Below are 27,189 nucleotides of genomic sequence, written 5' to 3'. Positions count from 1 at the left end.
TATGTCAGCAAATTGAATCCTGCATTGATTGACAAATCGGTTGAAGTTTGTTTGTGCAACCAATCTCGCCCCCGGCGGAACAAATGTGAGGCAAAGGAAAACAAACATTCAGACAAAAGTGATGTTCAACCGTTCATAAAGCGACAGATGTGTTGTTGGTATTAATTTAATTAACTAGCCACTTAATATAAGTGTAATTAACGAAGAAGATATGTTTGACTTAATGTGGTGTAGGTATTAATTAGATCCATTTAGCAAAAGCCAATACATATTCTTTACGAAAACTCAGATTCATGTGACTATTAAGTTTTTAAACGATACAACTTTATAAGTCCGCCTTTACAGTGACCTTAAAAAAGAATTGACTTAACAAAGAAATTATCGAAGCATAACATACCAATTATGAAATTATACAAATCCGATACAAACGGGAGCAGATTGCCGCGAAATTATTCACAAAGCACCCCCGGCAGGGACTTGATGATATTGTATTAGGTGATCACATACGAATGCGATTTTAATGGATACGCAGAGAGCTCCCCTCGTAGAGCACCCGACGACCTAATCGCGCTACTGAAAAGAGCCCAGTTTTCCCGCCGCGCGGTTGACGTTTACGTCGTTTCGCGCGCAAACGTAACGCAACCCCAATCTAAATTAAAATCTAAAACCTTGTAAACAAGGCAAGTGCTCACTTTTTCGGGGATTTTAACCCTCGGAATTAACGAGAGATATAAAATAAAAAGGGGCTCGTTACCGAGTGCGCTGCGGTGGTTTTGTCATTGTTTTGGATGCGTGCGTTGACGTCAATTTTTTTATCGTGTTGTTCATGTCTCGATTGAATAGTAAAGTTAGTATTTTTCAACTTTTTTTTAATGTTGTATTCTGAATTGAAAGATGTTATTGCCTATTCGTGTTGAAATTGAAAATAATATCTGCTACCTGTGAATGTTCTCTGCGATTTTTACTATGCCGAGACAAAATTTACTTACAGTTTAATTAAATAAAACACGAAACTGTTCTTAACTGTTTTTAAATAATGATATGGTAAAAACACAATCAAATAAATATGATCAAATTCTAAAAGGTAAATAAAAAATCACAACACGATTTCGACTATAGTTTCGCTGGTCGGGTCCAAAGGTGTCATTGCATTTCTCCGCCGGAGAGGGGCGAGTGTGAGATGGGGGGCGAGTTCTTGATGACGAGGGAGCCGACTGGTGTGGCGCGGGGGATGGGCTCCTTGCGGTGGCGGAGTGACGTCAGCGAGTGCTGCCGGTGCGGCTTGTCCGTGACGCGGTGCTCGGGGACCCGGCCGCGCTGCAGCTCAGCCAGGTTGCTGGCCAGCTCCGCGGCCGCCTCCCCGTACAGCCTTTGCCCGCGGTGAACCTGACGACAATCCAATGTTAATCGTCAGTTGGTTGGCTGCGAACCACACGGAATACACAGATAATTACTTTGCTTTATTAGTTCCTTTACGTCCTTATAGCTGTGTCTTAGCGACTTCTGTACTTCTTTTGCTGCTTGATGGAATTTCGAGACCTTAAATGAAACTTAAAAATAAGGGCTTAAACAGTTCACATAAAAATAGAGTTTACTGAGGGTTTATCAAAACGGCCTGATACCATGAAACTGTGACTTGTATCGTTGGTACCTCGACTTTGAGTTCAGCTCGCCGCCTGGAGACCCATTCGATCTGTTCCTGCAGCTTCTTGCACTCCTTCTCGTTGCTCAGCAGGTCGGTGCGCAGGGACTCCATGATCTCTCGGTACTTGGTCCTGACGTCATGGTCTATCGCGTGGAGGTTCTCGATTTCGTTCTGTGTCTCCCGAATTTTCGATTTTGAAAGACGGAGACGACCCTCCTGTTGGAATGCGGATCGTGAGTCAAGAAAAAAAAATAGACTTACTTTATCTGTGATTTTTTTTAGCAACACTACGTTTTGGGTCAATTTACCCCGCTACCAAAACCAAACAAAGATGAAAACTTTTCATCAGGAAGTACATTTCGAAAAGCAGAGTATTGCAACGCATTGCCATACATCACAAAAACGCGGATGTCAATAAGAGTTCAACACTACCCGTTCTTTCCCCCGAGGGAGCGGGTGTTCATGAGGATTCCCCCGCCTTGCCAAAAAAAAGCTACATACTTCGTCGCCAAATCTATTTAACTTGCTACCGTTTCTAGTAAAACCTTTTAGCCGCATACCGTTTTCTCTAATCACAACAACAACAAATCTATAAAAGGTAACCTTCTCAGCAAGTTTCCGTGTGAGAACATCGAGGTGTTCGTCGAGCGAGTCCTTCTCCTCGACGGGGAAGCGCTGCACCACGTTGTGGTGTGGACAGAGCCGGTGCATCAGCTGCACGGGGTTGCACGGCGGGCACGTCTCTTCAGCCAGATCATCCGCAAACTGTCCACGGGATATGATCAGACATTTTTTTAGAACAATAGATTACATTATCTTTGCTTTAATATTCTGCAACTCTCATGCTAGACAACTGATTAACATACTTATATATTTGTATATATATAGGTACATATGAATTATGATAGGCTTATTTCACCCAGACACAGGAAAAAATGATAGTTTATGTCGAATTTCGACCAAAAATTTTCTATAGGTATGCTGACCGACTAAAAAAAAGTAAGTCGTCGCGTCGTGCTGCTAATGTATATTTAGTAACTTAGATAGGAGATTCTCTTCAATACCTTCGGTTTATTGGTAATTGACATGCAGGCTCTGTGAAACGCCGCTATTATCGTCTTTACCTACAAAACATAAATGGAAATAGGGGAAAAATATATTTTAAAAGTATTCTTTTCAAAATTTTACGCAGTTTCGATATCGTTCGTATGGAGTGGTTACGCGGGAATAAAATACAAGATGAATTAATTTTGAGATACTATTGGTCACATCGATGCTTTTAGCGCTAAGTTTTATATAAAGTATTGTACAGGCTGAGCAGAAGTTGCAGTATTTACTCAGGAAAATTATAATACATTTGTGTTTTTGTCATTTGGCCTGCAGGTTTTGCAGTTTATAATAGCTCATTCGGCAAATACACAACAAAAAGGCGCCAATTTCTGGGCGTTTTTTTTTCAATTAAATAATTTATTCATAGCCATCTCGTTTAGGTTACTCATTTTAAATATTAAGCTAACTACTTATGTATTATTATAATTGATGTTTCCTAACTATTGATAACGAGCCACTTCTTGCCTTAAACTGGATCAGGGGATTTACGGCTTAGCTTTACCGACAATATTACTTAATTCAATTGAAGTTTTGAATTCCCAATCAATCCAGTTGTAAATTGGATTGACATTACCTTCAACATGACGTTTAAATGTCAAAGCAGTAATGCAATCAATACAAAGTATATAATTTTTATTTTGCTCAAGTTTTCACTACCATATCCTTCGAAACACTATTGAATTAGATAGCTTAGGGTACTGTTTAAAATGTATTTTGTATTTGAGACCTTACCTTTACGTTATATGTCCTCCACTTCCACCTAACAAAGAGGAGCAGCAAAATGATGGCCACACCCAAAGCAGCGGCGACCGCAGCGTTCATGGTAACGCTCGGGTATCATTATACCTCAAGGGACACTACCACAGATTTCCCAACACCAGAACAGCCATCTTTGATTTCTTACGGTTTTTGACACTGTCACTGACATCTGACATCGTTTGGATTTCGAACTGAAGGTTTTTGTTTCCTTTTTTTTGGGAAATGAGGTTTGTTGTTTTTTTTTTATAAAGAGGTTTTGATAAATAAGTCGAAATGTTTTTTTATTTGTAACTTTAAATATTTACCAAGGCGTAAAAGTTTCTAGTAAGTAAAAATTTAGGAGGATGGCACAATTTATAGGTAGTTATCGTCTTCGCTGCAGACTATTTTATCCATTCCATATTTTCAATATCGCAAACAATATCGAAGTTACATACCGCGGTAATCTAAATTTAATTACGTGGATGTGGGGACCGTTGTGCTGGGCTCAGGGGCTGACGTCGTGCGTCATTCATCACGTCTGTCGGCGGCTCAGGTGGCGAGGCACGGACGTTAGGACGCACGGACGTTCGTACGCGTCAGGACGAGTGGGGGCTCGGTTTTCAACGTGCTTATAATATGACTTTATTAAAAGTTCTGTAAAGTGCGCATACCTATAAAAAAATGGAATACGTCTTTGCTTCTTTACATTCTGTACCTAGGTTCTTATTGAGAACAAACAGCTAGAGTTGTGGTTGTTGTTATTGGTTACAAATTAAGATAAAGTTTTTATTTAGTGCCCATCGTTTGTCTGATAACATGCAAACGTGCAAAAAGCAACCTCGGAATTATCGTGATAAAGTAATACTTCTAGAAAAAAACTCATTTTAGACTAAGATTTTAAAAACCCAAAATCTGTTTATCAATCAATTCCTTCTATCTGAACAGAAATTACACAAACCATTATCCTCATTTAAACTTAAATAACAATAAACACACCGCGCCGTGTTCACACCATACCGATCGATCAAACTTACAAAAACCGTTCTACCATTTTACCATCGCAGTTAAGACATACGTAATCAAAGCCTGATCAAGGCAATGGAATGTCCATCACATATAGGTAGCGGGACTGAACCGCCCCTGGGAGGGGCAGCCAGGCAATTATCTACCGCTGCGGAGAATAATTGAAAGGGGATCACTTTCTAATTGATTGTTTCTGGACGGCTGATTGATATGATAGGGCGATTAAACGTCCGTGTGACCGTGAGATATGAATTCTCATCGTGTAGTGTGGTAGTTGATGTTATAAGAATATGTGGTGCTGTGGTACCTATGTGGGCTATGCAAGGGGTTGATATGGTAAGTGGGTGAGTTTTAATTTATGAGGCTGGAAAAAGTTTGTAAATGTTTCGGATCTCCTAAAAAATAACCTGTTAAAGATGCGAAATCGAAGCGACATTTACCTAAGTTGTGAAATTTTTATTTTCTTGCCGTATATTGTGGGTTATCGGGATTATTTGGATAAATAAAAAAATATTTAAAAAAAAATGCGGTGGCGAGTCCAGTTAATACATTAAAACTGCTGCTGCTTTTTCAGTATTCAATTAAAGCGCTCGGATCATGAAGACAAGCTTTTAAATATAACTCTCTTAATATAAAAATGAACTATATCTAATAAATAACTAAACGGTTAGTATACTGTACAACCAACACGAAATAAGAACCAACGTTTTTCAGTACTCTCAAGCAAGCGGAATGAAGTCATAAAACTTAAGGACCTAGTTCCCGCCACATTTCACATTAAACGCTCCGTTCAAAAATCGTTCAGTTCATTCATTCACGTGTCCGTTCCGTTTCACTTGACGCGTGATCAAAGCGGGCGCGATGACGTTTGAGCAGTATACGTTAGATTTACAGCTTACGGAAGCTAATTAGTTTGAATTAGATGGGAGGAGGGCTTCGTGCGGCCACTTATGCGCGCCGCGCGTGCAACCGAACGTGACGCGCTCAGAACTGAGAACGTTTAGATGGTGCATGTGTTGGAAACTTTACAGAGATGCGATTTTGAGAAGTTTTAAGTTTATGCAAAGCTTATTTATAAGTTATTTTTTCCAGTATATCTCTGAGTGTTTTCTTTCTTTTGGCATAACTAACGAAAATAATTTTAGGTAAATTCTATCAGATTAAAAAGAAATCATGATTCTTCTTATGGAAAATTAAAAAGTTTATTGTTTAAGAGGTATTTCAATTAAATAATACGATTTTCATTATTTCCCAGATTTTTTCTTGAAACATATAATCACCTACCTATATTGACGAAATTATGCCCAAAAATTCTCTACACTCGTTCCCAATTACTAACCGTCATGGGATAACACTTTCTAATTAGCGATTTATTAAAGCTAAGGCCCCACCCATTACTAAGTCTGTGTCAGAATATTTCCCCGCGTTCCGGGAGTCGATCCATAACTAAGTTCACGCCATCCTCCTCCGAACGTACCATAGAGTTTTTGTTACATAATTTGTTACTAATTATGAGCCAAAAAACAAACGGTGTCTTTGATCCGCGGCAACACATGGCGACCTTTTTAAAACATGTCGTTTACATGTTATATTCATTATAATTAATTGTAAAATAATAATTAGAAGAGACGGAAGATGCTGTGGAATTTGTATTTATTGTTTTAATTTAAGAATTTCTTAGTTGTTAGTGTTATTTGACAAGTCAAGAGATTGTTTGAATATTTTCTTTAACAATCACAATTAATTGTGTTCTCTCAATTAGGAACGGCATGATTTATTGCGGCAAGTTTCTGGCTTGGAATTTATTTCAAACCTTTGAATCGTAAAAGTGGATGTAAGTAGTAAGATTAAGTAATAAAGCGGGATAATTAGGTTAAGTCCGTTAAATAGTGGATTAAAGTTAAGTAGAGCTAAACTTAGATATCTAATGACTTGTCCTTTGTGTGGATTCAAAAAATATTCAGATATCACACGCATGATAGCGATCACGATTTATGTTAAATTAATATTTGGTTTCTGTATTTTTGAGACCTGTACAGACTATATTAAGTTTTATACCAACTTATATCTAAGTAAAATAAGAAAAAAAAAACATTTAAAAATAATTGCATGCCCCATGAGTTTAATGGCTCTTCCCATTTTTAGCAAATATTGTCTAAGAACAGTCGCACCTGATTCACCTTAAATATAAAACAAACTAAATTATAATCGTGTATACTTAATAAACTATTTTTTCTTCGGGGTTAAAATCATTAGGACGTGGAACTCTTCTTTTTCATACTTATTATTTTACGGTTACATTTGAAGTGAAGGAAGCGTACATCTCTGTATCGAACAATATACATTGCCTATATACATAATGATGTCGCCCGGGATCATGTCCCAAAGGACTAAAATAAAAGAAAATTCAAAATGGCCGCGTCTGAAAGCAACGGCGCGGTTTCTTTCCGCGTATTACTAACATTACCATACCTCAGGCGGCGAAGCTTATTTAAATGCTCCACCGACTCCATTTAGAGCTTGGAAAAATAAAACCGGAGAACAGATCCCGCGATCTCTCGCTGAGCCGCTTTTGTGGTAAATATGTATAAACTTACCAACATAACTTTGCAGTCACCCAACTTGAATGCTCTGCTATTTCAGTCCTTATCTCCACAAGACTAAGAAAGTTACATTATGTCCCAAGTGACGGACCTAACTTGGCTCATGTATAAGTATCTACGTTTTGTCGCCGGCATCTTTTTATTTCATCGCATTTTATTTGGGAGCTCAGCTGCCAGTCGTGTTGTTTGCAGTACTTGAGTATATTTCGCTATCTATCTAATATCTACTTAAAATATGAACGACTTCTGCAAAAATAAAACTCTGCTCAAATATACAAGATATTTCGCCTTTTTTATATTCTCTCTTTGCTGTTATATCAAGAATGGTTTGATATTTTAAAAGCAAATTGGCAAAGCTTTTTTGAATACAAAACAAAGCAGAAATTAAGTTAAACGATTAAAAAAGAGTCCCTGGAGCGCTCACTGTTTGAACAATGATTCCATTATCTGAGAACGACGCTACGCTTCCTCTACTCAGACATAAAAGATAAAACTGAATAGCCGCCAATTTTGTTCCATTACTCTCGAGCGCCGCAGAATACATATTATCCGTAAAACGGAACGCAAACAAAGTGAACGTCGTTTTCCCGCCGACGATAACTTAATTTCAGTCCGCCATAAGTACGTAATTAGCGAGCCGCTGCCTTATCGGCCGGCGGGTAATTAACCTCTCGGGGGGCCCTCGCCTCCCTCCGTGTCCTCCGCCGCCCTCCTCCCGGTGCACCTTGAATACCTCCTCGGCTCGTAATATTTCCGCCATATTATCCGGGAGTCCGCCCACCTCCTCCACCAATGGCGGCGATTCCCGCGCTTTTGTTTCGCGCCGTCACCGCTTCGTTCCGAAACGTTGTAACTTGGCATGTTTTCTTTGGGAAATTTGGCTGTATTCGTGAGCTGGATGCGGTTTGTTTTCATTGGAGCGCGCTTATTATGCTAACGCCGTCTTCCCTTTCGAAATATCATAACTTGGTCTTGTCTTTACTGGAGAGTGAGCTTTATGGAGTGTTGTTAGGGTTTATATTAGTTTTTCGTTAGGGGATTCGCCGAGGGGTGTCGTCAGTTCATATTTCATGTGTTATCATCTTTTATTGAGTGCGAGTCAGGGCATTGTTGTCGGTTTACTGCGCGGTTATCTCGCCCGGCCGCTGGTGTTTAGCGACGCCTCGGCTGATGAATGACATATTGGTATGGCTCACTATGGCATATACGATGGCACGATGCCGAAACTCTCTACACCGTTAGGGGCATACAGATGTGAGAGATATGAAAGATATTGTCTACACGTAATTTAAGCAAATACAAACAGAATTACTACACTTACTTCGTATGTAGGTAAGTAGTAAGTCTAGTTATAAGAAAATAAGAAGCTAGAATAAGAAGCATACTTCTTTCTGTTAAAAGTCATAAACCTTCAGGTACCTTATTCTAATATTACTAGTCAAATATCATTCATAACGAAATCCAGGTTACTGACAAAACCATCACGAACAAAACTTTAACTAAAACCCGAAGCGCGCGAATTAAACAATACATCCAATAATCGATCACAGCCTACCGGAGCGTGTTTCCGAACGAACGGTCGTTTGTCAAAATTACGCGGCAGTTGATAAGCCGCATAATTTTTGGCGCGAGTTCCGCCGACCGCCCTAATTGGGTGGCGTGGCCGGCGCGCCGATAAAACCCGGTTTACACAGCGTTTTAATTAATAGAGGTCGGCAGGCTAGCTGCAGGGTTGTCCGATATTTTTTGGGAAATATGTCATTTTTAACCACAATATGTTGATTTGAAAAAATGAAATGTAATTTTTTTAAAGAGAGCTATGCACGAAATCTTTCTAAACTATCAGATGATAATAATAATATATGTCGTTACCAGTATCATTAACTCGCTACAAACATTACAACTTACAATGATTGAGTAAACGTTTCAACTATGTTGTAGTGATTTAAGTGTTGGTTGGTTGTTGTTAATTTATAAAAAGAGTTGAATTTGGCATTGCAAGTAAAAAATACTTCAATCTGAATTAACTTAAGAATTCAAAAACTAACTCTCTTACGTGTTTTTTCGTCGACGTACCTTTTTATAGAGCTTTCATCTGAAACCCATTAGGAACAGCCCTAAACATCAGAATTGTGAACTACGCTGAGAATACGAGGAGCGTTCCGAAACTAAACCTGCGTAGAAATATAAATCAGGTCAGAATTTAGTTATCTCGCCTAGCGACAGATTAGGACCGACTGAATAGACGTACTTAGTTTTAACTAACTAACACAGTTCACTAGTGAACCGAGAGGATATACTCAGGAATATTGTCAGAATAATGACAACATAGATTTTTTTTTTGAGATTGAACTCGTCGTATTCCTAAAAGTTTTTATTGTAAAAAGGCCAATTAGGATTTAGATATTTATAATATTGGATAGGTTTTCTGTATTCATACCAAACCTATTTAAATTTCGAAAATTTCAGGTTATGTCCCAATAATTATTGAAGTCATCAACCGTGTCATAGCTTTGGAAAGTTTCGACAAAGCCTTATCGAAGCGTAGCCGACGGCGGCAGCTTGATGAAAAAATATGTGTGTTGCTAGTATATATCTTAGACCTGTCTTGTAAAACGACTGAACTATACCTATTAGTCTTTGATAAACTATGAATTACTTAATTGTAATTATGTGTACCCTATTTATAATTTAGTTACTTAGTTGTAAACAATAAAAAAAAATCGAATTAATATTGCAACTCTTTACAACTTATTATAAAGGGGCAAGAATAGTGTAGTCTTCTTTTGAGGTAAACCGAATTACGTAATTTACTAGTAAATAAAACAAATAACCTTCTTTATGTACACATTTAGTTAGTTAGTTAATTAGTTAACTCAAGTTTTTTCACACTTTTTAAATTAATATCATATGTACCTAGCACATTAATTCAGTTTTGGATTTCGGAAAAGCCCTGCACTAGTGCACATGTAATATATTATTTAATTAGCTTTGACGTCGCGATGTTAAGTACATTAATTTAATGACTGCCGCGAACGTGATTCATTTTACGCCAAATTTATTTTCAATGCGTTTAACTCCAATTTTAGGTTATAATATTATAATTAACAGCCTAAAATGTCCCAATGATGGGCAAAGACCAATTTTGTAATAACAGTTTGAATTTCACACACATAGCAATTGAATTTACAGTCAATTGCAACAATGAACTTACTCTTCCTCCCGCAATAAAGCGCATCAACAATTCATGCCAGCCAGTATTATATAAGTCTCGGAGGGAAGAATTCTTTCCTAAACCTTTTTTAAAATTTAAAAAAGTAGAATGAATTTGTGAACACACCTACAGTTGGCGCGCTCGCGAACTGTCAAACGAGGAACGCTAACTTTTGGCGGGAGAGAAGCGGGCGGCGCAATAAAAACCTTATAAAATTTCTAATGGGAAAACGTACGAAGAGTTTGCCCCGTGAATTATGAATGGTAACGAGCTGCGCGCTGCTCCCCTTTGTATCGGGACCGAGTCTGACTGCGCCAAGTTTCCACTTGTTTCTTTTGTAGATTGCGGTCGTGGTTTACGCGATGCGAAAAACAACATTGTTATACCTTGATGCCGAAGTTGTCTCGTTTTGAGTTTACGAGCGTGTTTTAATTGTGTTTGTTTTGTTATAATTCTGTATTAGTATGACATAGATTTTGTTAGGTGCGCGAAAAACATTTGGAGGAGAAAAGTCGCAACGAGATGCTTCGTATAAATTGTGAGCATTTTCTTAGAAGTTCTGCTACTAATAATCAATTATACATTTTAATGTAATACAATTATATAACAAAGAAATTAAGGTGGTAAGTGGGAGGATATTTATTACCGCAACATTTGTGTGCTATAAATAAGTTTTAAATAAAACAGAGTTTAGGCAAATTCCTTACCAAAAAAAAAAGATAATTGTTCCAATTTCATCCCAAAAAGATTCGGTCAGATATCTTGATCGTACCGTTCACGAAAGGTTCCAAAGTGCTGAATCGTTTAAAAGCATTCTAATATGAAAGGTCCGGCTGAAAATAATCCCAATTATATTATGCGTCGTCTCTTAATAATGTATAAGGAAGAGAGAGACGGAGACACGGAATGAACGGCCCGAATCTACATTCGTAATTCAAGAGTAGGGTGACCACAAAGTGTTGTGGAAATTCTGAAAACCATTAAATATTTAAAAACTGTGTTTTGAAGTAAGTACACGGTTTGGATAAAGTTTAATGCAGCAAGAATGTAATTTGATGTTAGAATTTTAAACAAGTCAAGGCATGGTTATTGTACTGGTAATGGGAAACCTCAATTCATCGTAATTATTCCATGAATCAAAGTGTTGTTTCTGTTTGAAAATAAAGAGTTATGTATGAAATATAATTCATAGCGCATAAAATTTAGAATAAAAGATACGATGAACGCATCGAATAATATCATTGCTTGACCTTTCTTACCTTATCAAGCTATCGACCATGGCCGATATTTATTTCCCTTTTACTAACCAACATCTGTTGCAAACTTTTGTCTACTATCTCCATGGACTGTCTTCAAAAGACCTCCAACATGGTCACCCTTTACAAGTGTGAGCGTGTGAAAATGTGCAGTTTTTCGAGACTTAACACAGTCCCTTTTTTGTAGCCGCGGGCGAACGGGCCCGGGTATTAAAACTTGTATATCGGATTAGACAAAATTACTAAGTGCTTCTGTTAAGAGGGTGTTCCGTTATACGCAATCCACGAGAATTAAAAAGCTTTGCCGTTCCTATTGGAATTTGCGTCCGGTTTAAAAAAATGTCAACTGCACCGATTGGATGAAGTTTTGGTTTAAACTTTTGTACGTCGGTGTTTTTGTGGTATAAAAAAATATAATAAATGAAATAAATTAAAAAATTCTGTATATAGTCAATGAAGGTAATTTTGAACACAGAACGAACAAAAACCTTGAAAGAACGATCCGTAAAATATTTTAGTGAAATAAAATGTCAGTCACTAACATTGAATAAAAAAACTTTTAATCACACGGTCTAACTACTGTTCAACTGCTTATCTTAAAAGCTGCAAAACTCTCTTATTGATAAGAAATTAAAAAGAGAAAAAGAAAGAGTTTAAACAGATGTTCGCGGCACCAAGCTCATTTACTTTTTTCAGGATTAAATTTAGAGTGTTTACAAAAATATCCCGAGCTTAAAGCATTTTTAACGTCAAGATAATATAATACCTACTACAGTAAACTCATAGGATTTAGAAGGTATCATAACCAATGCTGCAAAGTCTCAAACTCCCCTTAAAAGACCTAAAAAAATCTCGAATCCAAGAAACAAAACCCTAAGCCTTAGTTATCTGTGGCAAGCGATTGCAAATTCATACAGATTATGTTCTACATTTACATCTCGCTTCACATCGTTCCCGTCTGAATAAAAGATGGCGGACACATGTTCCTAATGTACTCATCAATTATTAGCGAGCCCAGCCTCCCTCGAGCTGCATTTTGATAACGGCGCGAGATTCGGCAGTTTCCTTCCATGTTTTATGTACTGAAGATGTGGGGGCTTTATGAGAATGATTTAGTTACATCTTGAGTTTGTTTTACGGGTTTCTTGTTGTTCAAAACGTTATGTGATCATGGGTAAATAGGGCTTTTTATATGTGTGAATGCTTTTTAATACAAAATAATGTTAGACAGTTTTTTTTTAAATTGGAATTTGGTTCGAATTTTCTTCTACTATGACTAAGAAAGACGGGTTCCGTATAAATAATCTAAATATAAACAAACCAGTGACAAGTACGTTTGAAGCCTTCAAAATTTATCTCTCACCCAACCGATTTACTAACGTTACAATCGCTGCTTAACCTTGATCTCTATTTTTATACATACTTGTACATCATTTGTGAAAAGTTCTGTCTGGCCATCATGGTACATGAGATACAGCCTGGTAACGGACGGACGGACAGACAGACGGATAGTACATACAGACTGTCAGTGGATCCTTAGTAATAGAGTTCCGTTTTTACCCTTTGAGTATGGACCGCAAAAAATAAATAAGTAAAATCTTTACAAAACTGTGTAAACTCATACTCGCGGCGATACGATCCCGGACTAAGGGCTCTCCTCCGATCAAACACGACTTGCGAATTGATTGAGTTCTAACACATACAAATTTACCACCACCTCATAATACACTGGACTTTCAACCTTATTTCTAACCGCATAAAGATCAGAAGAGATATTGGTTTTGGGTAGTCCATGGGAGAAGTTGTAGAACCAATTTGTAATACCCCTTGGATATCGGCCGCCATTGAAATTGAACGAGCGTGTTTGCTTGGCTTTTTAACTACGTATGGGGTTAAGATTTCTTTGGTAGTTACGGATTCAAAGGGTTTGAATTAATAGAAGAGATGTTGGTCAAGATTTAAAAAAAAGGAGGATAATATCAAAGTAATAGGCTATACAAAATGTATGTTTGTTGTATGTATGTTGTAATGTATGTTTCTCGTTCAGGTACACGGATAGCCCTCTTGCAGTCAGTCAGACACAAAGACGAATTAAGTTCCGTACTAAAAGCAACTACCTAAAGCAACGTTTGAAATTTGTAAATAACTTAAAATGAAAATTGGACATTAACATTTTGCTATTAAATAAACCTCAGACAGATATTTGAACCTGCGACTTCTGCTAGCGACAAGAGCAGTAAGTGCATTTTTTTGACAAAATGAGTTAAATATTGATCCCGAATCAGCGCAACGAGTCCTACCAAATAATACGATCTAGACGCGTTACAAACTACGTCACTGAAAACTGACTATTTGTTTAAAATCGTTGTAATTTTTTTTAAAGGCAAAATATTTCTCATTATTTATGACTACTTATATTTAAATTGCACTCATGTGTACCCATATAACTGATAATATGTACGTTAGATCCATAGTTGACTTGTTACGCAGTGTAGCGCTACGAAATGCTACGATTCGCTACGCTTCATTGCTACGAAGTTTAACAAACGATAAAAATGCATTTATTATTTTTTCCTGTTCTGGTTTTTTAATATAAATATACTGCAATTTCCCCACCTTTTTATAAACACTCACTTTTCTTGTTTGTTTCTTTGATTGTCGTTCTGGTTGGATTTTTGCAACTTAATTTGAGGAACTTCCCAACTTCCCGGCTGAAATTTTAGGGTAGCTTCAAACCCGATAACAATGCAATTGACAACTATAATAAAAACAGCTGGAACGATTTTGAAAAAAAAATAGGACATTTTAAAACGATTGTTTTAAGATTTTTTTAAATCCATTATATGAATAATAAGCTAAATTTTTATGTATTGTATTGACATTTGTACTAAGTAATATTATACCGTAAATATGTAACAAAAATATGCTTGTAGTATCACTTTACAACAAAGGTGTATGGATTATCCCGGGTATCTCGTAGCCCCTGTACCGGGTACAGTCCGGGGTAGTTCGCGACCTACAAATGTGGCAATTAGCCCCTGACTAATGACCGGCAGACCGTGATTAAGACGGACCCGAAGATACGAATATACATTCAGTGTTACGTGTCTCAATAGCAATAGATACTGATGTCTATTGATATAATAATCTCTATTGTCAGACTGGTTAGTTGGTCTGGTCGTTAGTAGCCCTGACTTAATCGGAGATCAAATAAATATTGCATATCTGTTTGTTTTTTCGAGTGAATAAATAAATAAACTTTTCTAATAAGGATACATATTATACAAATAATAATAATCAATCGCTATGTGCTTTTAAGTGAGTTATTCTAAGGAAACGCTGAGTAATTTTCACAATTTTGAGACATTTATATCATAAATATTGTTCTGGGTCAAAACTACAGTATAACTAATTAAAATACAAAAATAAGCTACAATAATACCACATTCACAATCTCCATCAATGGCCTTCGCAACACGTAATACAGTACAAAGGACCACTTTTAGGGTTCCCCAACACGAGAACCCTGTGATAAGTAGTGCCGTGTCGTCTTATTTGTTCGCTTTATACAACAGTTTGTCTCCGTGCCAGCCCTATTAATATCGGCAACCGATACCTGACAGCCCTGCACGTAATTTGCGGGGAAATTAGGCTATCAAACATTTACTGGTTAGATTAAAAGGCGTTGTTTACGATCTTTCTGATTGTAGTTTTGAATTTAGGGATAGTTATAGTTTTCTCTTTATTTGATTAGTCAAATCTAATAAGTCCAAATTTTCTAAATCGTTTGGTTAGATTTCCTTTGTTTCATAAACAAGTAAATAAAAATGTAATTTCAAGTTTAAATACCGTGCGGCTTCAATTTTATCGGCATACTTTTTACCGAAAAGTGACGTTATTAAACCCGAGTACCGTGACCATACGTTTCAACACCTTTATTGACTTAAATTTTACTACGCCTATAGGTAATTTTAAAACAAAAATAATTTTCGTTCTTCGTTACAAAACTTCTTATTTCTTGGTATCTTTGACTTTTTTATAAGAGATCGGAGTATCATAGGCTATTAAAATAAATAGAAAAAGAACTTATAAAAAAATGTAATCATTTTAAAACGAATTTTCGGTTTGATCAGCTATCAAATCACGATCGCTATTGGTCGACAAAAATCAACTACGAAACCGCCTACCGCCTAGACAAAAACTTCACTAAGTTCTTAATTTAAATTTCTCGTGGTCATTTCCGGAAACCTTTTACACCCTTTGTGGATGTTAATTAGTACATTAAATCATTAAAACCCGCTTTCTTCTCTGCCTTTACATACAGCATCACCTTATTTTGGCGCGAGAGGTCTCATTAAGGCCCGAGTCTCTAAACCTGGGCCATTGTGTAGACGTGTGCTTGTAAATTATGTATTGGCAACACTAGAAATATGGAGTAGTGAGGGGACACGCTGTTTTTGTTCTAGAAATGTAGAAGATGTTACAATCTACGGCATTCCTTTTACGGTTGTTGACTATTCGATTCCTAGTTCGTAGCATAATATATGTAGGATCCGTAGCGTTTTTATGTAAGTGTTGACATGTTTAATTATTAATTTCTGTTCAAAGGTTTTGTCAATTCATTTACCCACTACTAATAAGGCTATTTTTGTTTTAAAATGTATAAAAACAAGAAGCTTTATTATAGTGATATTGTATAGCTACAAAATCGATAGAAAACATGTTTCAAATATTTATATTTTATTTAGCAATAGCTAATACTTTATCACATAATATGTTATGTTAATTTTGATACAAAATAAAGTAGACCAAAAAGCTAAGTTGGACTCAAAAACATCTGTATTATCTTACTCCGATTTAATTGTTGCTAGACTTAACGAAATTATTTTCAGTTACATTAATTTTATCAAGTTTAGTCAAACTAAACTCAAACTAAGCTCTGGTTTATTTAAGTTACAGACGTTTATCTCTCAGTATTTGGTTTTATAAGCAGTTGCTTTCGCGGGAATCCTCCAAGGTTATTTAGAATTATTTGTGGATTTCGCAGACAAATCTTCTCATCTTTGCTTGGTATAAATACATTCAAAAATATTATCTTGTACATGTATACAATTAATTTTAATGTTTTTGTCGGAAAAATCGACATTAAACTAGCATGCCGGAGATTTTTAATGATATGTTGAGGTAATTTTCATTTCAAGTCATTCATTCTTTTTGTGAACATAGATTTTAAAACTCAGACACTAGGTTCTGCATAAGGCATACGCAAAAGAAGGAAAGGCTTGTGTCTATTTCTGTAAGCACTTATATCATAGCTATCGCTGCTCCTAACCTTCTTTTGCAATCTCCTTTGGTCGTCAGCCTATGAAATAGAAACTCCTTGATCCTAAAACTTAATCTTACTCCTTAACTTATAGTGTAAAACCACACGTTTGTTACAACAATAGTACCAACACCTATCTCTCCATTCATTAGCCGCGTCTATTATTACAACAAACTTATATTATCTTAATTGTCGAAATTCAAAACATAATTTACCTTAATGTACTCCGCTGTTGTTAAAACAGGGTTATATTAAAGCACTACACTACGGCACATTACCACCTTGTAAAATATAGAGGTGGCAACCCCGGCCGACTGAGATTGGCTCATTAATTTAACAGCGTGCAACACTTAAGCCAGGCGTACCAACATTTTCGCAAATGAAGTGGCGGGAATACCTTGACAACCTAATGTTGCGGGTGCATAACCCCAAAATATTGTAAAATGGATCTTGTTGGTTTGGAATAAGGGTTTTGTTGTATATTTTTGTTTTCTTAATAAAGTTTGTGTGGAGAGGGTAGTTCTAAGCTTGTATTGTCGTCGTGAGCTCAGGTAGGGGAATATTGCGGGTCTTTGATTTGTAACGTAATCTTTTGCTTTGTATTACTCCCTTAATTGATGTAGTTAATTTTGATCTAGAATTAAGTAGTATCGAGTTTTCTTCTGTCGTTTAATTTATCAATCTCTTTTATACACAAGAAGCAATTTAATCTTATATTTTTGTATTGTGGAGCGGGTACGTGAGTGAGCATATAACTACTGAGGTAACTATATCTCTGTTATTTTGGAGAGTAACTACTTCGATAAAGACAAATTAGCTCTATAACCGAGCTAAGCTAAATTACGTTTTAAATAGCAATGTAAAAAGAGTTTTTTTTTAACTAAAACCTTTTTTTTTTTTTAACTAGAACTTTTAATCACAGGATAAAAGTTCTTATGTTAAGGAAGATTAAGCTCATAAATTTTTAAAGTACATAGTTAAGTCATACAATATTATTAATGGTTTAAAAGTTATATTAATACAGTTTACTACTGTTTAGTGCACGTGTCTGTAACAACACATATTTTTTTTTGTAATAAAATGTAATCTTCTATCATTAATCGAGATTACTTTAATATCTTTTGAAATAGCGCTGCAGTCTAATGATCCTATTATTAAAAAGGGGTTTGACAGATGTCAACTGTCAGGCTTATAAAAAAGAATCCGTTGTTATTTTAAAATTGAACACGAAAAATGTAGTCCGAAAACTCAATGTCGAGGAACTCTATGTAGAGACAAATTAATGAGCTTAATGGCTAAATTTGATTGAGACATTTATGATCATTATTTAGACTCTAATTTTATATGAAAATGTATCAATTTAATCAATAGGTAGGTATGTGTTCTTGTCGTGTATTTTTACACATAAGCCATTTGTGTCATTTTTATCCCGATAGCTTTTTTTTTGTGTGTGGTTTAGGAATCGAGAAAAAAGTATTTTTTTATGTTAATTCAGAGATTCATCAAAATTTACCATCATCATCAAAATATATATTTAGACATTTATAAACTGTAGCCTTCTGAACATTGTCGTGATTTACCCAAACGGAGTCCTTAATCATGGAGGATTTCGGTTAAGTCGGAAACTAGTAGAACAATCCCTGTAAATTTACGCGTGAGTAAACCTTATTTCAAAATTTCATAATTACCCATTCAGCCAGAATATAGTTATTAATGTATTCCTCCACTCTGTTTCTATTGCTGTGCCCGACAGGTTCTATGTACACAATATATTATGCAATAAAGAATTGAATCCTCCCTAAAGTTACTATAAAAAGACATAGCAAAACACACAACAAAGCACAGAGACAAACACAAAACGCGTCACATGTGTACAATGATTACAATCATCAAATCACAACTTAGGAGCATTGTTCCGAATTATTTAGTGGCATTAAAATAAACGAGTTCCCTTAATGTGTCTCCTATGAGACTTGACAATTGCAATGCAACTCCCTACAGACCTACTACGACTCGAAATTATTACTAGAGTCGTGGAAGAAAGACAAAGATATACGCAATGTAGAGCGCTCTCTCGCTCTCACGACTGAATTAGTGTCCCCACAAGTAAGTGCTGTTAGTTTAATGACAGGCGTTTACAAGCAACGCATATGCCATGCTGTGCTATGCTGGGGTGTTATGATTGTGGTAATTGACACTTGTTTGCGACTTTTTGTGTATTATTTTAATTGTATCAGTTGTGTTTTGCCGTTGTTTTTTTTGTGATTCTTGTAAAATAAAATAAAAGTTAGTTCATAATTGTTACTTATGTGGTAAAAATTTGTCTATAATTTAAAACAAGGAGCTAAAATGGTTTTATAATTAAGTATTTTGATGTCTTTATTGGATTGGATGTGGATAATCCGATATTCACCTTTCAGTTCTATGCCATTTCATAATATTGAGGTATTATTTTACCATTTCCCAAGAAACCCAGGAGCAGGAAAGCATTCGTGGAAAACAAACGCTTATTCTACGAGGGGATTGAACCCACGACACGTCGCGCACATCCGGCATAGCGACCACAACCACTCGGCAATCCGTGCAATCAAATATATTCACATAAAATCCTCTAATAACTCCTAGTTCCGCCTAAACTAGGTCTAAAACCTCGGAACACAACATAAACAAGCTTACAATTTAGTCTAAAAATGGTATAAACACATTAATTAAGCTCGCTAATTACCAGGCGGTTATCACTGCGAGCTGTGCCCTGCGCCGCGATTACTAGCGACATAAATTGAGCCGCGAATATTTAATAATAATTGGCTTGCCTTTGTTTAACGGGGAGGCGGCCCGCCCCCTGCCTCCCTTAGTACGGATAGCAGGTAACTTGGAGATATTAAGGTATTTATTTATTTTATATGTAAATATTTCTTTCGGTTTAGGAGTGTTTGAAGATCTAGTTCGACCCACGACGAGACTGCGTCAGCCCATGATTAAGGAAATAAAAGGAAAGGAAATAATTTATTTGGCTCATAAGTTACAAACAGTTGTTTGAAGTCCTAGACCTCACACTAGGATTCCCTGTGTCGTGAGATCTAGGCTCATTCGTTCCGCTTACACATTGTTATTCTTAAGTTAACTTAAGTTAGGTTACACACATTTATAGGTGTGGGTGAACTTTTGCAGAAAGAGAAAAATAAAATTAAAAGAATAATAAGTGTGTAGTGTGAGTGTGTAGTGTAAGTATGTAGTGTGTATGTGTGAACTATGCAAGGACTCTTGTAGAGTGTGAAACTATTGGGACAATCCCGATAATTACGCGTGAGTAAACCGTTGCATCATTTAATAATTATATATCATCACTTTTATACATATTTTTTAACCCACTAAATTCGACATTTCCTATCTGACTACTTTGACAAGAAATGGTGCAACAAAATCAAGAGACGCTGTCTCTTTTAAAGCCCTTACAATAACTGTTCAAAAATTATATATGTAAAAGATATGCGGTGTAAGAACTATACTGTCCTTTCCAGGAAACTACCATTTTTCTCCAGCAACATGCAACATTCTAAAACACCAATAATATATTTCACCATAACATATTTTTCTGCTACCGCTCCCTTGGCATCCGGCTACACAGTTAAGCCGGTTATGAACGGCCGGTAATGACGGTGTCATTTGCGCGGTGAATTATAATTGGCCCGATAACGCCGCCGCCCGACATTAATAGACAAGTTAATTTAAACGCCCACGTATATAACAACTGTATATAACAGTGTGTTATATAACACGCTGTGTAGTGATGGTACTTTTTCGTGTAGGCACTTTGTAATGGGATTTTGTAGAGTTATGTTGCAGTTATGAAGTGTGCTTGTGGTTCTTGGTACGTGTTTGTATGCAGGAGGCACAGGTTCGTTTTATCTAAGCAAAATGTACTTTCTAGATTATTCTAAGACACGACTAACAATAGGTGAAGTTGAACAGTAAACTTCTGAAATCGCTAACTCGCAGTGAGTAAGCGTGATCATCAATGCTCTATATTAGTTTACAATGTAAATATGGCAATATTAAAGTAAGATCAAGTGACGAAAGACCAGAGAATACGTCACCACGTCTTAAAACAATATTACTGCGGTTATAGAATCGTAAGAGCGCAATATACGGTATAGGGCGGCATTCTCTTGCCCACGCGATAATATTACTTTAGAAACAGACCTTTAGAAATCTAAGAGTGTAAACAGCCAAATGTAAAAATAGTCCTCATTATCTTCTTCTATAAATGCTACTCTAATTAATAGAGATAGAGAGAGACAGTCACCAGTGGTTTGTCTCCATCTCTATCTAGACTGTTCTAATATGTAATCAAAAAGCACTTAAAGACATCCTTAAAATGGGCTTTAACTAAACTTAAATGGCAGTAATCCTTTCCGCCACTTAAAAGAGCATCACTTAATACCAATTTAAATATTCTATATCAGTGGATTAATTAGCAGGTGTAACACTAGCTTGGCCCCTCCCCTACTACAGTTGTAAGGGCGAGATGAAGCTCTACGCCGTTTTTAGCTCTGTCCTGCTCACACAACTGCATATCTTACTGTAAGGGTAGTCTCCCTTATAATCCACCCTGTGACGTCACATACACTATTGTACGTACCTGTTTAAAGGCTCAATATTAGACGCACGTGTGATTCTATTGTAAATGTAGTGTATTATTAACTTTGATGCGATGTAGATGTTGGAGATTCAAGGTGTATGTCAAGTAGAAGCAAGATATTATTTACTGTAATTCTATTCTTAGATGATATGTCGTAAATGGATAATGACGGAGATGTTATTACTATTATATTTTTCAGACTTATTGTGACTGGCGTACTTAATAGTGTAAGTAAGTAACGTATAATACGTGATTATTTATTCATGATATTGTTATGAGAACTTGTTATTTGTTGCTGAAACTGTCATATCATCATCGTCCAAGCCTTTTTCCCAGTTACATTGGGGTCGGCTTTCAGTTTAAAGGATTCAGCTAAGTACCAGTGTTTTACTAGGAGTACTTCCTATCTGACCTCCTTAACACAGTTACCTGGACCACACGTTACCCCTAGGTTAGACTGTTAGATCAATGTCATATCTCTCAATAAATTTTCAATAATGTGTTACAGATATACTAAAACATAATAGATTTCCATTATTCTTTTCATTATTCAATCGTATAATAGTTGATTTTCGATCGTTGCCGGCGGCATAATACAAATTAATACAATTTCGCGCTGCCGGGTGTCATGTAATCCATTCGCCGATTTCTCGCCAATTAAATGCGTTGCTAGGCAACCACGAGTGTCATGGTGGATGCCCGATTATAGTGTTGTTAAAGTTAAGGGACCTACTATCAAAATATTTCATAGTTAAGGCTACAAAATTGAAAACCAGACATGTTAGGTAAATTTACTTTGTTAATTTGTTTTTTTTTTATTACTTACAATCAATTCAAAAGCCACATTAATATTTAAAGTTTTCTTTTATTAACCGAAATCGTTCGAAAGTCATACAGGCCAACCCCATTGTTCCCGCCAAAAAGGTTTTCATAAAACCTTTTTCGCGCGTAGATCATGGGCGCGCTAACGGCGCGTTTAACTATGCAAAACGTTATTCGAAAATGGGATCTGGTTCAGAAACGTGGCGCTACCATTTTGTTAATAGTTTAATCTGCAGCGGTGATCCGTGGGCAGCCGCATGGAATAACTACACGTGAATATTTTACTAGCTTGTTCTGGCTGTTCAGTTTTATGCCTTTGCCTACCGCGGGCCGCGCGTTATGTTTTTGGTCAGTTTACGCTTTCGTGTTTGGAATTGTAATGGCGGTTCGGATTTTGAGGTCAATATGGGGTTTGCACATTTTATACATTAATACGTTAATTAATGTCATTGATAATGATGCTGCATGATTTTCATATTTAAAACACGAAGTGCCAAAATTATGGACAAGCTATGTTTTACTATGCGATGTTTGGAAAAAATCGTTGCCATTCTTGGATATAATAACATGCGTGATAGATTCTAGTAACCTTTAGCCTTTTCCCTATGTTTGAAAAAGTGTAGGCGTATGTGAACTGGTAAAGTACGTTGTTGGTGAATGTCAGTTTTGTTAAAAATACTATTCGTATAAAAATTGTCGTTCCGTAGTATTCAGTGAATCGAAAGAGTTTCCATTTCATAGGACGGTTGAAATAGTTTTAAAACTGATACAACATGACATCGGACATGTTTGTTTAAAAACTAGTTTTTTCAGCCTAAAAACTTTTTCAGCTTTATTTTTTAGAAGTTATTTTTTTTTGCTTCGATTGGTTGTTAAGGATTACACTTAGATATAATTCTCAAACGCTATGTTATTCTATTAACACAGAATAAACGATCGATTACTTTAAGCACTTAGGTAAGATAAGTTTTGGTAGTACGCAGTAAAGTTTTCATAAATATTAGCTGAATTTACACAGCCAAAATTCATAATAGTTAGTAGTTAGAAAGTTTTCCCTACATTCATTTGATTTATTTTCTTCCTCAAATCAACATTTTGCTTTACAAAACTCGTCAGTACCTAAACTGAACTGAGTTATACTATTTTAGTTTACTGTACATTTGTGTGTAGTATTGTTACACGCTGTGTTTGTATGTGTGTATCACACTCGTTCAGACACGGATTGGATCCTTTGTAAGCGGAGATAGTGGCTGGAAAAAACCAGACTGCTTAGTGCTCACATACACCACCTACACTATGCCGATGTGAACGGACTGTAATGAAAAATTGAAAAAGAGGTTGTTAACCGATTTTGAAATGATTGTTTGATAAGGTCGTATTATTAAAAAGTATGTAGAGGTAATTTGCTTTGTGTTTTGAATTTGTATTGAATAGGGACTTTAGAGTTTTTCCTTGATCGGTTGTATTTTCTTTTGGGGACAGTTGAATAAGAACGAAGTGTTATTCTTTATTCTTGCTGTACAGGATCAAGTTTACTTGAAATCCTTTCACCACGAAGACTTAGAGACAGGGATATAATATGCGACTTAATAAACGACTCAAAGTAACGAGTCCTTTTCAGGAATATAGGACAACTAATAAAGAACCTATTAACAATCAATTTATTAACAAAAGCTCTATACATAGAAAACTATTACTTATCTAACAATAGACACTAGGAGAGTCCCGGTATGTTTTTAATTTGTCGGCATGCGCACGCTCTCACATACATTACCGGGGACACAAACAAACGCAGCGGATTAGACCTTCCCCGGCCGGCTGTGTACAGCGTGTTCACAAAAAACGAAAAGGGAAAGAAAGTAAAAAATATGTACGGTTTAGGTACTTACTTGAGATTTTGGTGAAGTTTCTCCTATTTCTTTTATTTTTCGGTGGAGGACTTATTAAGAGCAGTTTACTTATGTTCTTGAGATTTTGGTGATGTATTTCCTGCTGTTTTTTGTTGTAGAAGATGTTAAGTATGGTTTACATACTTGTGAGTTTGGTGATCTCTTTTTTGTTTTCCTTTTGATGGCAGTACTTTATAGAGAGATTTTTGTATTTTGTAGCTTGATTGTTTCGCTGATACAAAGTTCGCCGGGACTGGAAACATCAGTATGGTCTAGGATAGTATGTATTTGTTTTAAGTTATGAGATGTTGGATTGATGGCGTTTATTTTTTGCTTTAGTTATTCGCGACTAGCTTGTCTTGCGGTTTCTTCTGCGTTTTTGGCTAGCCATGGCTACAAAGTGTGCCTATATGTTCATCCAGAAAGTTAATGAATCCTACATACAGTTTTTGTATCCCAATTATTCTAGATATTTGCGCGTGAAGAAATGATAAACATAGGTACACACGTATACAGTGTAATACTTATGCAAGATAGTAACAAAATGAAGGCTATGTGCTTACCGCAAATCTTTTCAAGATAACAGTTATACAAATAATAGAATAACAACTATTACTAATCTAAAACAAAAGACGTCCGATTAAAATGTACGTGGACTTTATAGCAACAGCCTGTATCCGTGCTCCCATTTAAATTGATATAAATTAATCCTTTGGCGATGCCCCTCAAGAAAGAAATCCCATTACGTCCAGATTCGATTAACGTTTTAACGGATCCCCAACAGCCCTTGCATCTTTTACTTGCCCCACGTCTATATGTGTGTGTAGGTGTGTGTCACTTGTACTAAGTTTATTGATTTGCTGTGTGTACACCTGTTTTCTGGTATATGAAGATTTGATGGAAGTCTTTTCATATTAAGATACAGATGATACTTCATTAATATTTGGGTTGATAAATACATCTTTATATAGCTATTTTCCTGGTGATGTAGGCACATAAGTGTGATTCGATTGCCACTGAAATGGAAAGAAAGAAAGCTTTTATATTTTGGTTTTGTATTCAATTTGGCGTTAGAAAAGTTAAAAAAATCTAGCGTTTCTATATTTGTATTCTTTATGAGGTTTTGTCTTTTCCGGAATTGAGTACGGAGACTACAGTCACATATTCCATATCTAAGAATTAATTTAGTACAGACTCTCCTGTCTCATAATTCATCTCCAAAATTTCCAATAAGAATACGACATATCATCTAAACTTCTAAAAGGTTATACCACATTTTGATCGGTCATCTGAGCCAGTTTAAAAACCAATTTCCCTGTCCAAACAACTAACAGACCAAATAAAAGCCGACATCTTCAATTACACTCCTTTACTAGCCTGTGCAAACACTCGCCAACGATCGGTTTGAATCGAGTAGATTCGACTGTTCGAATCGAGTACTCGGTATTGAGGACCGATGAGATATCCCCTGGGGTGCGCCCCTAGCCGCATAATGTGATTCTATTATACAAGTATCAGAGTCAAATGTAGTTTTTTTCTCAATTGGGAATAGTTTGAGGTATTATTTGTTTGGATGAATTAGTTTTTTTTATTTGTCGATTTTTATCGATTAATTACTTACGGATTTTACGACATTCTATCGCTTCCTACTCAATTGTTTTTGCTGGCTATCGCAAACCTTGTAGACCCTTGTAAATGAGTAGCAATCAAATGTAGTGCCTTTTTCTTGTAAGGCGCGGGAATCCTCTTGGCCATGCGCTTCGTCGGTAGAGGGAATGAGTAGTGTCAGTCTCTTCCTGACTAAACTTGAACCGGCTTGCTTCGTCATCAGCGCTTTTATGTCATTGAATGGCAATGTATTGCAGTCCTTCGTACACCAATAATTGGTAATGCCTCGAAGACTCGTTCTTTATAAAAATAGGAAGAACCCCTAATGGTGACCATTACAGAGTTCGTCAAGCAGCTCAAACAGGTGGGACCCTATAAATCTGTGTCGTCGACTATTGTCCGCCATGGGCCCTCCTATGGAACTGTCGTTAATGTCATCTGATTTTCCGCTAATAGAGCGATGGTTTTCGTCGACGACTTCGATTTGGGATGCTAGGTGAAATCCTAGCCGTGTTGGGAGGAGATAGCGCTTCTTAACTCTGGTGCTTAAAGTTTAAAACATTATTATTTTTGTCTTTTTTTTTATTTTACCGGAGCTCACAGGTTCGATTCCCTAAACAAATGTTTAGGAAGTTGTTTTGTATCTGGTTGTAATTTGTTTTTATTATGTACGTGTATGTATTAAAAAATATATAGTAAGTTTATCAGTTGTCTAGTAATCACAATACAACTTTTGCTTAGTTTGAAATTAGATGGCGTTGTGCGGCACTAGTAGAATATTATTTTTGTTATATTAGCGGTGTAATCCTACAACATTACCGCGAACTCAGCTAGGGGGAGCGACATCCAGCCAGCTCATTGATTCGCTAATCCTGCGGGAATCTTAGTGGCCGGCGGGAGATAATTACAGGGACACGTGGACAACATGTACTGTCATAATACTTTTGTTTTCATTTATGCTGTCATTGATTGCGTTATGTGTGTCTTTTTAGCTTGTAACTGTATGCCAATGTATTAATAGGTAAAAATGCTTTTGCTTTACATGCTTCTTACATAATTAATCTTCACTAGCCAGGTGGATAGGTATGAATACTCACACGTAAAATAGAAACTTTTATTTTTATTTTTTATCTGATTATTTTAATCAATTAGTTTGAATTTAAGTTTGATCTTGGAACAGCAACAAATGTCTAGTATTCTTATTTTTAAAACACAACACTGTTGAAAAAAAAACAAACTACACCCCAACAAATTATCATCTGATTCCACCTATTCTTTTCAAACAGCATTTGGTAAGTGACGATCGCTAGTAG

General features: G+C 36.2%; 1 protein-coding gene across 2 annotated transcripts; it reads right to left on the bottom strand.

The window, feature by feature from the left end:
- Nucleotides 1–1,034: 1,034 nt before the first annotated feature.
- Nucleotides 1,035–3,688, bottom strand: LOC113495416. 2 transcript variants are annotated; one of them, XM_026874122.1, is made up of 5 exons: nt 3,488–3,688; nt 2,710–2,769; nt 2,249–2,410; nt 1,652–1,861; nt 1,035–1,386 (listed from the first exon to the last, which is right to left on the bottom strand). In XM_026874122.1, exons 1-5 carry the CDS (start codon nt 3,575–3,577, stop codon nt 1,144–1,146), a joined length of 765 nt encoding a protein of 254 aa, XP_026729923.1. In that variant the 5' UTR covers nt 3,578–3,688; the 3' UTR covers nt 1,035–1,143. The 2 variants fall into 2 exon arrangements, with proteins under 2 accessions (XP_026729923.1, XP_026729924.1); XM_026874123.1 differs by lacking the exon at nt 2,710–2,769 and having other exon boundaries at nt 1,039–1,386; nt 3,488–3,687.
- Nucleotides 3,689–27,189: the final 23,501 nt, after the last annotated feature.

This window comes from Trichoplusia ni, chromosome 6 (genome assembly GCF_003590095.1).
Source record: "Trichoplusia ni isolate ovarian cell line Hi5 chromosome 6, tn1, whole genome shotgun sequence".
Lineage (NCBI taxonomy): Eukaryota > Metazoa > Arthropoda > Insecta > Lepidoptera > Noctuidae > Trichoplusia > Trichoplusia ni.
This window is presented reverse-complemented; position numbering and strand designations above follow the sequence as displayed.